The sequence below is a fragment of the Numenius arquata genome, chromosome 9 (genome assembly GCF_964106895.1).
Source record: "Numenius arquata chromosome 9, bNumArq3.hap1.1, whole genome shotgun sequence".
Lineage (NCBI taxonomy): Eukaryota > Metazoa > Chordata > Aves > Charadriiformes > Scolopacidae > Numenius > Numenius arquata.
In genome coordinates, this window is record NC_133584.1 from 35,279,249 (window position 1) to 35,293,870 (window position 14,622).

The following is a 14,622-nucleotide window of genomic DNA, read 5'->3' on the forward strand; positions in this document are numbered from 1 at the left end:
TTGCTTTTTGCTTTCTCCTCTTCCAGCAGTTGCTGGAACTTTTTACCCCTTTCTGGAGTTGATTTTGCCTTCTCACTCCCTTTTACCCTGTGACAGAACTGCCATTAATCACACAGGCAGCCAGCGAACGCAGCTGAAGCCAGGCTGCTTCATAAGGTCAGACGTCTTCAGCAGCACCAGAGCTGGGACCTCCTGTATGCACCAAATGCCACTGCTACCCCTGATGGCAAGAGACAGCGCTAGGGGGACCTGAGCATGGCAAACTTTCAGTGCTGTAGATAAATATGTTAGCCATTTAGTAACAGTAATTTGTAACTGAATGAACGATGGGAATGTAAGACTCAGTTATCAGTTTTATCACTGACCTTGTACAAATTATTGATTTTTTTTTTGTTGTTGTTCCTTTTATTTCCATCAGATAGAAGGGCAGAGTCAAGCCTTTAAACAATAAATTATTGTCAAAGTTCACTGTAGTCTGTCACCCAGAATGAATGATTGCATTGTATGAACACCACCACTAAGCACAACAGCAAAAGGATGAAAACAATTTCAAATAAGGTAAAATATGATGTGAGCTGTACTGTTGATTAAAACTTATGCATAGATCTACAGCTCTTTTAGGAGACCAGAGTACTTTGTTGAGATATAATACCCTATTTTGAACTATTTACTCAGAAGTTCAGCTACTGAGTAGTTCTACTCAGAGTCAATACAGTCAGGCTGCCCAGAGAGGCTGTGGAGTCTCCTTCTCTGGAGATATTCAAACCCCGCCTGGATGTGTTCCTGTCCAGCCTGCTCTGGGTGACCCTGCTTTGGCAGGCGGGTGAACTAGGTGACTTCCAAAGGTCTCTTCCAACCCCTACAATTCTGTGATTCTGTGATATTAAACTGGTACAAAGCGAGCTCAGTCAAGTCTTTTAATTGCACAATACCCTGTGGTGCACCACTAAAATATATTTTGAGTCTGCTAGCATAATATTCAGGCTAGGACATTATTTTTTATTTATAACTCATCACAGTGTTCTTAACTACTCAATATTTGCCCGGCATACTTTAGAGAGTATTCCTAAGAGGTCACTTGCCGTAAAGCTGATTGTAAGTTTAATTTCTGTATCCTCCATAATTAATAGCATTCCTGAACACAAAAAAAGTAAAAAATTAACAGACCTTCCTGTTTCTTCGTTTCTTCTAAGCTCCTCTTCACTGTTAGTTTGATATCTTCATCCTCTTCACTATCTGAACCTTAAATGCACAAATAAAACATAAATTACACATTGCTTCTAATAAAAAAAAAAGTTAACAGTCCCCTCTTGCATTTCTCTTACTGTAACATCATAGATTGGATTTGAAGAAATACACTTGTTATGATCTGAAAATCAAGATAAAAATGCATTATAGTAGTAGCTTAAGACAGTAACTTGAGATAGCGTTATTTTTCAGCTACCTTCTTCCCTTTCTCCCCAAAATCTAGAGGCAGACTGCTTCAATTTTATATTAAAGCAGTAACAAGAAATAGTAGTGCAGAAGCTACTGTCAGTGTCTACTGCATTTGCTTTCTTGGAATATTTTTTTTTTTTAGAAGACGACAGTACTCACTTTCTACAGAATACATCAAGGATTTAATTACAGAAAGAAGTGCTATAGCGCGTCTCTGCCTACACATGATCTTAGCTGTATTTTATTGCCTAAATACATCATTTGAACAATGGGAGTGCTATGAACTCAAGTGAACAGTGTAATTCAGCAGATGTTCTTCAAGTCTCTCAGAAGAAAAAAAGTCGATACACTTAGTTTAATCTGCTAACTCATCCCAATAGCCAAACCCAGCCAAAACCCCACTACCTTTCCCTTTCTAAGCAACGCTTTTCACGAGGCTGGTTTCCAGCTCCAACATGACAGCTCTGTTTTGAACTGTCTAGTAGGGATTGGTGTGCCTAAGGTGATTTTTTTCTTTTCATTTGTTTTAAACAGAGTCTCAGTAAACTGCAGGTTAAAAAATAAACAAGTCGATGAATCACATTATGTATTCATTCTCCTGCTACAGGCTATTGCTATTTTGGGAGATGGTCTCTGTAATGAGGTCTTATAGCATTCGCAATCAACTAGGTCTCCTACGGTCATACCAACAGAAGCACCTCCCTTAAAGTCATCATGTTTATTAGTACACATTTATTATGTGTACCAGCAAAGAACATACCAATATGGGCATCTAATTTAATGACTGTGAGACTTGTGGCATTTTAAATGACCCAAGTTAAGTATTCAAAGGGACAGGCCCAATTCCTAAAATTTTTTTTCAAACCTCTGACACGTATACTTTATTTGAACAGCAACGTTGCTGACTTTCCCAATTCCAGGAATACAAACTCCAACAGCTGGTATCAAACAGAGATCAGGAGCCCACAAAGATGCCAGAAATAGCTGGATATACATGCAGTTAAAATGGTCTTTTCTCCAGTCACTTGGCAGACTGACTGTAAATCCTTTTTGGAGCTGCCTACTATCTCTGGGCAGAAAAGATACTATTCTTCACATCATCTTCCAAAGCAAACAAAGCAAAAGAAACAAAAACCCACACAGCCAAAAAAAAAGTCATTACAATCACTTATGAAAAAGGGAGGAAAGAGTGCACAGAAAGGGCTTCGCATGAGTGGGTTCTCCCTTATTAACTTTTTTTTTTTTTAATCTTCATCCTGGAAGACTGCTCTAAAAAGTTTTGTACCTGTTAGAGGTGTAACAAGCAATCACTCCCTAACTCCTTTCTTGGCATAAGCATAATAAAAGAATTGAGTTCTCATGAGCAATAAGGTGTAGTACAAGAGGGTCTCTGGTTTGCTACCATTTAAAAAAAAAAAAAAGCATTCTGAAGGTTTAGGGGTTTTTTTAGGCAACTTGACAGAAGCTGTTGGCAAATGGTCAAGGCAATATTCTTCTGATCAGCATCTTGCATAGATGGTTAAACAGCAGAGGACAGGAAGAGTCCGAAATCCAGGAGTTTTTCAGATATGAAGAAGTCACCTTTGCTGGAACTGGTTAGAGAGTCAGTTAGCATTCACCACGGAAGAAGACATAATGTCAACCCATTGACATGCTGTTAGAGGACAGCACCTTCCTGCTTACCCCTGGCTTCCCCGACCCAGGCAACAGGCTCACTTGACACTCATTTTTTAGAATACAGCAGGTAAGTTGACTTTACTGTCAATTAAGACAGGTATTATGAACGCTAAAACAGGATTTGTAGATAGAATTATTTTAGATTAACAAAGTTTAAGACTCATCAACGCAGGCCTCATCTTGCCAAAATGTTTTGCTAGTCACACCACCTTAATTACACCACTGTAATAACAAAGGGCACACATTCATATTGGAACAGAAGTATATGCAAACTGGCATGCAAAACATTTAAACATTTTTAAAACAAGCTGCCTACCCCATGATTTATCACTGCACCTGATATGCAGTAACTAAATATTACTTGGTAGTTACAACATCACAGAGAACAGGTTTGGTTAAAACATAGTTGAAGACAACACCATTCCACTGCCAGAAACTATGAAACTTGAAAACAATTAGTGCAGATGATCTCCTGCTAGTTTGAGGGGGGGGAAATCAGCTCACAGTCAAACGTGGTTACGAAGCATGTTAAAAGTCTCAGGAGCTACACTCACTCTGCCTTCACTGGCCATTATTTGCAAGGCTTCTGTCCCCTGTATTAATGCACATTCAACTTCCCGTGAAGGCAGTTGCTGGATTCTCTGAAATCTTTTGAGTTGGTGGAAGTTAACCTAGTAAGGGGCTAACAAAGAGGTAAATCTTATTTAGGACCCTTTCACACAAAGGCTTGTCAGTGTGTCACATTATACTGAGACTTTCCTTACCCAAAACCAAAAACTTGTCTTCCTTGTTCCCCCTTGCTCCCACCCTCCCCAAATCTACACAGAGCAAAGACTAAAGGCACAAAAGCAGTAAAGATGAGAATTTTAAGAAGTTCTGATATGGTTTTTTGGGAATCAGGAATAAGACTCTAACAGTCAGAAGAAGAACAGACTGCAGGCAAAAATCCTAGGCAGAAACGTTCCAACAAATAAGGGGGCGGGGGACAGGAATTCATCCTCCTTAGGGGCTAGACAGCAAAAACTATTAGTGTTGAACTCGCCACTTGTCAACCAAAGAGAAAGGCAGACCAACTGATTAACCAGGTGCATTTTCAAGTCAGAAGACACCGGGCTGATTTTCCACACAGGACAAGTCATTGTGCTTGAACTAATGTTGCATGTACCCTGTTTCTGAACTCCAGTCTCAAGGAAGACTTGGATTCCAGTTAAGAATATACTCCATGCAAACATCACAGAATGCCTGAGGTTGGAAAGGACCTCTGGAGGTCATCTTGTCCAGTCCCCACTGTTCAAGCAGGATTTCCTAGAGCTGGCTGCCCAGGACTATGTCCAGACAGCTTTTGAATATCACCAAAAAGATAATCTACTGGGGAGCTCGGAACTTGACAGTTATGGCCTTACTGGTGCTGAGTAGAGGGAAAAAACCCTCAACCTGCTGGCAACAGTCCTCCTAATGCAGCCCAGGATACCGTTGGCCGCCTTAGTCATGAGAGCACATTGCTTGCTCATGGTCAACTTGGTGTCCACCAGGACCCCTGGGTCCTTTTCTGCAAAGTCATTTTCCAGCTGGTTGACTCCTGGTCAGCATATATCGGTGTCTGGGGTTGTTCCTCCCCAAGTGCAGGACTTTGCACTTCTCCTTGTCGAACTTCACGAGGTTCCTGTCAGGCCATTTCTCCCCTGTCAAGGTTCCTCCGGATGGCAGCACAACCCTCTGGTGTATCACCTGTCACTCTCAGTTTTGTGTCATCAGCAAACTTGCTGAGAGAACATTCTGCTCCACCACCATCAACGAAGACGTTAAACAGGACCAGGCCTAGTACTGACCCCTGGGATACACTGCTGGTTACTGGCCTCCAACTGAACTTCATGCCACTGATCACCGTGTTCCAGGTCTGGCCATTCAGCAAGTTTTAAATCCACCTCGCTTTTGGCTCATCCAGTCCAAACTTCAACAGCATACACTCTTGGTACTGCTGGCATCTTCTGGTGATGAACAGTAAATGACAGTGTTTAATTTGGAGAAATCAGACATGTCCCGTCTCTCTTGTTAAAATGCTTAGCACATTCTGTAGCTCCCAGCTCCTCTGGGGTCAGAGGAAAAGCAGTTGACCAGTTTCTCAGCCAAGAGATCTTAATATATGGCCTCCTCCGTAGTACACTTTGTTTAAATGAACAACAGCTAAGAAACTGTCACCATACCTATTTTCTCAAAGAAAGCCTACTGCTCGCTATTGTCCTCACATATTGCCAAATTCCTGCTGGAAGAACAAAAGAAAAAAAAAAAAGGGGGGAAAGCAAATTCTGGATGAATATAGAGCTCAAAGATCAGAAAGATTAACCCGAAATGGGAGCAAACATACTGATGTTTTGACATTGACTTTTTGTCTCATTTTGATTCTGTGAGTCTGTCATAGAAGCCTATTCTGGGAAGAGCCTGGTTAACTTTCACAGAACGCAAGCGCCACCCACTGTCCTGACATCAAAGTGCCACAGCTTGAATTTGGATTGGCTGCCCACCTGGCTCAGCACAATTCCCCCCCTATATCTGACCCTCTTCTCTTGCAACCTCCCTAGTTACCATCATCCCCTTAATAATTTTCATCAGGTTTACTGGTTCCCCTGTCTCACCAGAGACTTGGTTTCCCTTCCCCAGCCTTAGTCCTCCTCCCCTGCCTTCTTAACACACCTCCTGACGACTTTGCACCTTGTGCAGTCTCACACACTACCTCCGCTTCTCTCTCCTACAATGCCCCTTCTCTCAAGTCTTTTCGGCAAATCCCAACCTCATCTGCCTATTTCCCATCCTAATGTATAGTGACATTAATATCACATTTAACTCACCGTCTCTCCGACCACTGAGCATCTTCCTTTTACAGTTGATGTCTGATGTGCTACCTTACCTTAAGGACACCATTAAAGTTACCTCATTCAGGATCCTAGTAACTAGTTGGGGTGGCGAAACCCCAATCCCCTTTATGCCACTCAGTGCTGGGCACAATTTTCCTCCCCACCTGGGCCACGTAACAACAGAAGGGACTAGAATGTTATGACAATCCATCAACACCCGGGACACATAACAATCCAACATAAAAGACAGAAGTGAAGGGTAACAGACCAGGACGTTATGTTCTGCTCCGTTAGCGCAGCTGGCTCCTGTGTCCCCTATCGCTTGGAAACAATAACCACAATCGATAACTCCAGACAATATATAGATTGTGGCCCAAAGAGCCACACATTAACTTGTGCTAGTTTGCGTGTTTGGATCTTTTACTAGATCCAAATACTTCTTGTCCAAGTGTCTGTGCACACACAAGAAATCAAAGGAGCACTCATCAGCTCACTAGGGTTGCCCACTGCGAAGAGACCTTTGGTCCTAACAGTCAAAGACTTAAGTCACTGTTCAATTATTTCATTAAATCACCTCACAAATCCTTAGGTCAGTTAATGATTAAGTGCCACCAAAATTCAACCTCTTGATCTGCCTCAAATAATTAATAAATTTTAAATTGCTGCTAAATCATAACTGTGTCAAATATTTCCACACGTGACACTACTTTGCCAACAACTTAAGATCAGTGCCCCATCCCTACCTTCACTGTCAATCACATTCAGTATGTGTCACCATGCTGCCTTTAAAATACTGGCCCTTGGCTTCCAGAATCCTTTCCTTTATTCCTTCTTCAATGCTTCCCTGGAGGATCCTCACCACATACTCCTCCCCAGTACTCACTGCTCTAATCTCTGTTTCTTCATTAAGGTAAAAATCTGTAAATATAAGTTCAGCTACTCCCTGCTGAGGATTCCCAAATACACAAGTCCTCTCTTCCTCCATGCAAATTAAAGCTTCACTCTATATATCTTTCCCTACAGATGCTCACTCATCAGTTCATTCAAGTGTAGCATGACTAAAAATAAGGCTCTCAGTCCCCACCCACCCTCCTCCAATTGCATTTTTTGGAAACTGTGGCCAATACCATGATAGTCACTTAGACTTCTATTTAACCTTCATCTTAGACACCTCTCTAAAATTCACAACCAGATTAAACTCAACCTTGAGGATTTTTTTTTGTATGATCCGAGTGTGAGGTCTTCCCAGTTCATCCACTTGGCTACAATTCTTGTTCAGACTCATTATGGTAGGTCTTCTAACACTGCTTTCTCCCTAGGGCACATACATATATATTCAAAGAGGCACATAAGAGATGCCACTGCCATACCAAAGCCACAAGTAACTTCCTGTTGTAGCTAAACACAAGGTTACAACTCAAGGGTGACTTTCTTATCACTACCTGCTGCAAAAGGCTGCGGCCACTGTAATAACAGCGTGAAGAAAGGAACAGATTCCTACTAGGTAACTATCACAGAATCAGGGAATTGTCAGAGTTGGAAGGGACCTCTAGAGATCATCTAGTCCAACTCCCCTGCTAAAGCAGGGTTGCCCAGAGCACATCACTCAGGACTGCATCCAGGCGGGGCTTGAAGATCTCCAGAGAAGGGGACTCCACGACCTCCCTGGGCAACCTGTTCCAGGGCTCTGGCACCCTCACCGGAAAGAAGTTTCTCCTCATATTTGAGTGGAACTTCCCATGTTCCAGCTTGTGCCCGTTGACCCTCGTCCTGTCACTGGGAACCACTGAAAAGAGTCCGGCTCCATCATCCTTCAACCCACCCTTTAGGTACCTATCATTCATTCGTGGTGCATCACACTGCAGATGCTCATGCCCTTCACATTCCCTCTCTCTGGACAGTGGGGGCTGGAGGCTGTGGTTTATCTTTAGTCACTCGCAGCCTGTGTTAACTGAAAGTTCAGAAACAGTAGAGACCGGATCAGATGTAGTATCCATATTGGACCTCAACACCCACAAAAAACTCGACTACCGAGAAGGCAAGCAATTATTGAGATAGTGGGAGCTAGGAAGCTTAATAGCATTCATCAAAATGAACCGAAACCCTGCTCTTCCAAACATAAACTCTCATAGAAGCTGCATTAAGTACGTAAACACTTCAGGCAATAGTAGCAGAATGAAGATGCAGGCTGACAACTCCACCTGAGCACAGTGGAAACGAAGCTTATGGGTCAGTGAAAGAGGTGCAGTGGCTATTTGGCCGACAACATAGTACATCACTACACCAATAATTCTGACGGTCTCCTGACACAGTCTGGTTCTTTAAAAGAAAGGAGAAAAAAATAATCCAAAAAATGTGGTCCTCTTATTAAAAAGAGTCTGGTTTACTTAAGAGCTCAGTCAATAAAGGATCTCGTTGGAATATGACTGTGAGAAATATAGTTAAGCTAAAGCCATCAACTTACACAAAAATCACTTTTGTCAACCAAGAAGTTTTGGCATTCCTACCAGTATCAGGATGGGTATGATGCCCCCTAATCTACCATCAGCTTTGCACTCAACATTGTCCAGCACTCATTAAAAGTGTAAGCTGTAGCAGTACGGTCATGATGAGATCTCAACCGTAAAGACATAGACAAGGGTATAATGGTGTTTTTCTGCATGCTACAAACTTTTCTTTGCAAAGGAATTACAAAGGGAGACATTGAAAACTCTTCTACCCTTCTCAAAGCACATGCATGAATCTCCCATCATGTGTTGTGCCTTCAGCATAAAAGAAAAAACCAAAAACTTTCTGTATTTATGAACTCAAGTTTAGCAGCAGAAGTGAGCAAATAAGAACAAATGTCTTGTCTACCCTCAAAGGGAATTCATGCATCCACTACAGCCAATGGTCTCCTAAGGTAACATATAAATGATATCCTATTGCAACACACACAGGAACTTTTCTTTTTATTTATTTTAAGATGAATGCAGGTACCACAGTTCCCCCAGCAGTTCCGCTTACATAGTAAAATGGTTCATGAAGCACAACTGTGAGAGGTTGCCACAACCCAAACACGGTCCAGCTGCTCACAAGGTAATGATAGTTCTGTGAAGGTGATTCACAGAAACAGCTTTTTAATTTTGAAGCTCATCCAATACCAACAACTGTCTTGTATTTTTCAACACAATTCTCTGTGGTAACCTTTTCTTACTTATTTCTCCCTCCAGAATAACAGCCATAGGCTTCAGAAAGTCACAAAGCAAGCAATTCTTGTTTAGATTTCCTTATATTCAGCTGCATTTCTGTAACAGGACAACAGGTTATACCAGCCTATGATACACTGCACGACTTCCTATCTCAGCCCTCCAATACTGGTCTTGCCACGCTAAGACTTGCAAATGCTTGCTGATGCTGCTGAGCCACCCACTGAAGCGTGGATTCTGCCGTGGCTTGATCTTTTTAAAAAAACCAAACTTTATAGACTCTTGGCAACATCATCCCACTATGCAGTGAACATAGGCCTATTATCAAAACTGAATTTTCTAATGTCCTAATACAGGAACAGGAGACAAAGGCAGCTCTCACTATCTGGGTCCTCCGCTGCTGACACTGACTGAAAAAAGGGACCAAGGATGGCTCAAGACAATTCTGTTCCTTACAAGTTTGCCAGTGAATGCTGACAGCCAATGGACACAGGCACAGTTCCATCACTTTCCTTCTCAAAGTACTTTATTTTTTCATAGCAACCACATGCATAATTTAAGCGGTATGCACAATGATCAGCCAGGAGCAAGTTAAGGTTTGGGGTCTCTCAGTAGGGCCCATCATCATAATAGTAGATTAAATATTAACGTACTAAAGGACATTGAAAGAAGAGTTAGATTAGGAAACTTCTGAAAGCAAGACCAATATTAAAAAAAAAAAAATAATGGAGCATAATTTATAAACATAAAATGGTTAGATCGAAGTCATCACCTCTGAGCCAGTACACCCTGGTGAATAAAGCTATACTAGCAAAACTACCCAGGCAGGGAGCTGGAGTACCCTTAGGTAGCAAAACAGTCATTCCCCTCTCCTCACCCTCTCGTATCTAAGTCACAAAAACTGTACAAGAAAGAAAGCCCCTACAGCTAAATCGACTTAAATTGACTGGAAGTTACAGCTCTCTTCCAACTCTTCCTCCCAAAAATATGCAAAGCTCTTGAAGCAAAAACAACCTCCCACATTAACATATAGTTATAGCTATAATTACATCAGAAGAGATCTATCAACCTAGGAACTTCTATATGCTCTACAAAGAAAACATTCGTAGTGAGAATGCAATGATTCAATGTGTAGCTTTACAGATAACCGCAGAGAAAAGTCATCTTCCCCCTTGAGCAAAATGAACTGCACTAGTGAGAGTGTTAGTTCTGCGATTAACCATGCCAAGAAACTTTACTGGTATGGCTGATTCCGGCTGGGAATCAAATCTCCATTATCCAGCTGAAAAATCTAGACCAGCAAATGCTTGGGGTGGCCAGAAAAACCCTATAAGCACCTTCACAGATAGCAGCAGCAGATAAATCAATTCCAGCTCACCACAGATCATTTTTTCCAGGAAACCATTTAGTTATCCTGTCTTTACTTTTCCCTTTAGTTGACTGATGCCAATTCACCATCCAGTGTTAGCACTCCACTCTACTCTTCCTGGTAGAGCAGCAGCGCCATGTGACAGCTCTCACACACCTGCACCAAGACCAGCAGCGTATTTTTCTGAAAAGAGTTTAGGGCTAATTCAGAAACAACTTTCTGTAACACACACTCAATTTACAAGCCCTCAAAACTACCAGAAGCAGCCAGGAAAAGCATTAATGCGTCTACAGAGAAATGTCAGGTCTTCTAGGGAAACTTTACTTCAAGATATTTTCAAATACAGAGAAGTATTAAGACTCATCTCGGCTCCGGTATCCTTTGCATGAAAATGAGCTGGCTCAAACCTCTTTGATTAGCCTCTATAAAAACAGTGTGACCATTTTAGCATGCCATTAATTAGAACATGACATTCTACAGAACTTAAAAGCTTTCATTGATATTTTTCCTCCGCATGGATGTGTGAGCCATGTGCCAGTGAAGACACTTATCAAGTGACTGGAAGCAGCCAGAAGGACAATCAGAGTTAAAACAGGCAGAGATATTTTGGGAAATGACAATGCTTTAGCAGGGTAATGTTTGTTTCAGCCCCAGACCAAATCAAGCAAAGCCAATTTGAGAAATACATACACAAGAGCGCTCTAAACAGCTTCTCTTTAACTAGAAAGGAGATGACAACTGCAACAACAGTTTGTTTCCTGCTGTAATAAAGAATACAGGGAGGACAGAGTTTGTTATGTTGAATAAAAATGCTTAAGTCTGGTTTCAAAGCTTGCCCCAAACAAACTGATTTTCTGATCTATATTTCATTGAAATACCAGTACAGTACAAGAAGCATCAAGCAACAGCTTGTGTAACCAGCACAAGTGTTCAATTCTTTTATTGGAAAGAATTATGGGTTTACTAGAAAGATTACGTTTCATGTTTACTTTCTACCTTTTGTGGTATCTGAAATGCTGTTTAGCAAGGCACACATCATGTCTCCTTCAATGTGGTGAGGATTTAGGATACGAGCTGGCCGCTGGGTCATCTTAAATTGACGTTCCAATTCCAGGAAGCTTTTGTCTCCAGAAAGTACAGTGAAAGGAATTTGCTTGGGCAGGTGCTCATCCAGACGACCTGCCTGCATGGAAACAAATGACAAATGTTAGAACTGAAATCGTGTTTTTATCTTGTGGGGTTTGGCTAGCTTTTTGTAACACAGGTCATGGTGGGAAAGCCTTCTACAGCAACTTACCTCTGCTTTTATGGCTGATGCATGTTATAGTGAATATATACATATATATATAGTGAAAACTGTTATTTCAACAGCTTGACACTGCATTTATTCTATACATATGACAACAGATATAGGAAATGGCTACCAGAACAGTACAGATGGAGTATGGAATGAATTCCTAAAAAGCAGCGTTTCAGGAGCATCTCCACATAAAACAAGTCATCTGAGCAGAACATTTTAAGAATCATAAAAGCGTAATGTAACATACAAACACTTTTGCAAAACACACTTATATCATATAGTTAGATTCTCAAGCAGTTTTATCTAACTGATAAAGCACTATATAAAGCAGATGAATCCCCATGGCATCCCAGATTCTCGTCCTGCACCTCTCCCAACCCAGCCGAGGGTTCACTGAAGAAAGGCACTGCTCTTTCTCAGCCCAACAGGGTCTCTGAAACTGGCACCCGCCCAACTCCATCTTAACGATGCCTCTAGACTTGGGCTACGTGAAGAGAGAGGCAGGAGTTACAGTTTCTGTTTCAGAAAGAAATATAAGAATTGTGGGGGTTTTTTATTCTTCATTCCCTAACCAGCTCCATTCCCCTCCACAACAAACCAGTGTCCTATTTGGGCTAATTTTTTTATTACCATGGAAAGGTAAAAAAAAAACAACCATAAAGCACTTCTCAACAGGCTGTCTCCACTCAATTCAGTGGCAGGTTTATCATTCTTTTTAGTCGAAATAGAAGTCATATGAAGAGAACCTAAGAATCTCATCTGCCATTAGTACGTCATGTCAATAGCAGATACCATCTGCCACTCTGGGTACAGAAACACAACAATGAGGAAAACTGCACTAACTTACATGAACGCAGATAGCAAAGTCTGCTGCTTCTCTTCTGGTACCGCAACGTGGATGAAGAAAGAAACACCCAATCCTCTTGAGATAATTGTAAATTTTGCACTGTACTGGAGGTTTCCAGTTGCTGTATCCTCCTAAACAGTGAAGTAGAAAAATAAAAAAAAAAAAAAGAAACAGAAAAAACCCCACACAAATGATGCCATGAATTAAGAATGCAAAAAGGCAAAAGTAAAGATAAATCTGGCTTTAAAGACAGAAATTATTCTGACCAATGTGAAAGATGAAGGAAACATATAACACCAAAATCCTGAAAGAACCCTTGTTCTTGGGTTAGAAAGCAAAAAAGGAAAAAGTAGCTGGCCTGATCCTATACAAAGCCTCTCATTCAATTTTTAAATTAATTTTTTCTTCTAATCCTGAAAAACTTATCTTCTAGATATCACGTGCATTTAGACACAAGGATGTATTTTTTTAGCTTTAAGCACAGTTACGGTTAATGTGCAGAAGCAGAGGAGCTCCAAGAACGCAGTACAAGTAAGAGAAATGCTTCTCGTAGGCAATGTTGTACTAATGTAATGCCCAAGATTATTTCCAACAGACTGTAACTGTCTGACACATGTCAGAATTCCTTAAAAAGAAGATCCAAGAACTGGAGCAACTGTTAAAACAAATGCTAGAGTCTCGACTAACACTTGGGTGCAGTCAAGGATAAACAAAATGAGGCTACAACTGGGAAAAAATAAGTGCAGGAATTTTTTCAACAGTATCCTAAAGCATGTAGTTACTAACTGAGAAAATTGTTGGATAATAGAGACGAGCTGAGTAACAGGTCTGCTACACATCAAAAGAATACCAGGCTGAAACAGGTTGCAAGGGAAAGGAAAGGAGCAGCAAGTCTCTCAGGAAGAGAGGCAAAAAACCAGAGAAGCTTGCGGTTACTATGACAACATAAAAAGACAAGCAAATGGAAGGACAATTTGAAGGGGGTGAATAAGAATTTAATGGCATTCCCAATTGCTAAGAAATAACGGGCCTGCAAGGGGAAGGAAAAAATGCTTTATCTGCCAGATGACAGAGTGGCTGGATGCAAGAATGGATTTTGAATGGAAAGTGAAAGCAGTCATTGATGGCACTTCAGGTGAGGATATGTGAAACTAAGGCTCAAGTAAACAGGCTGCAGAGGATTCTGCCTGACAAAGAAGCAGAAGCAATCTTCAGTGGATTTCTCCTGGGGGGTGTGTGGGGGGTGTGTGTGTGGGGGGGGGGGGGTTGGGGGTTTCCCTCGCCCCCTCTTTCTCTGCAAAAACAATCTCAAAGGTTTAGTAACAGACTACACAGAAATAATTTAGGAGCACGTGTCCATGAGAAAAGTGTTATTTTCAAGTCACTCTCGTCTGTTGTGACAGCCTTGGTCACCGCTATTTGGGAAAGACTTGTAATCACCAACCCTGGTTTTTGGCTGCAAAGATATACAACATAAACTTTTGACCAGGGCAGCAGAAAACAATGGGAGAACTGCATTTACTCCGGTGGAGCCAGAACACAAATGGGTCAAGGACAACCTAGTATCTGAAAACAGAAACAATACAGAGCCTGGGCAATACAACGGAAGAACTCAAAGCAAAGCTAAGACTGCATTAGCAATAGGAATGACAGAAATAGTGTAGAAGTATAATATAAAATATAATTTTAAAAAACAGAGATGTTGTTTGGGAAATGCAAGGGGAAAAAAAATAATCAGAAGAGACAGGGATATCACTATACTTGCACAAGCTAAACAAACGAGAATAACATGCATCAAATAACTCTGTAAAGACGCCACCTAAAACAGCATGTCCAGATGTGCCCAGGAGCCTTAGTGTTCCCAGGCTGTGTAACAATATAATTGACACTAATAAACTGCTGAAGTGTTCTCTGATATGAATATGGCCCATTTTAATCACCATGGACTCTTC

The 14,622-nt window shown here is 41.3% G+C and overlaps 1 protein-coding gene across 2 annotated transcripts in view; it reads right to left on the bottom strand.

Moving 5' to 3' along the window:
* Positions 1-14,622, bottom strand: part of ZNF451 (zinc finger protein 451) — a 41,090-nt gene that overhangs the window by 2,636 nt on the left and 23,832 nt on the right. For both annotated transcript variants that reach the window (XM_074153215.1, XM_074153214.1), the window contains exons 12-14: positions 12,671-12,801; positions 11,520-11,706; positions 1,168-1,242 (exon numbers count right to left, since the gene is read on the bottom strand). In XM_074153215.1, the coding sequence (XP_074009316.1) occupies positions 1,168-1,242; positions 11,520-11,706; positions 12,671-12,801 (393 nt within the window). The remainder of the gene's footprint in view (positions 1-1,167; positions 1,243-11,519; positions 11,707-12,670; positions 12,802-14,622) is intronic.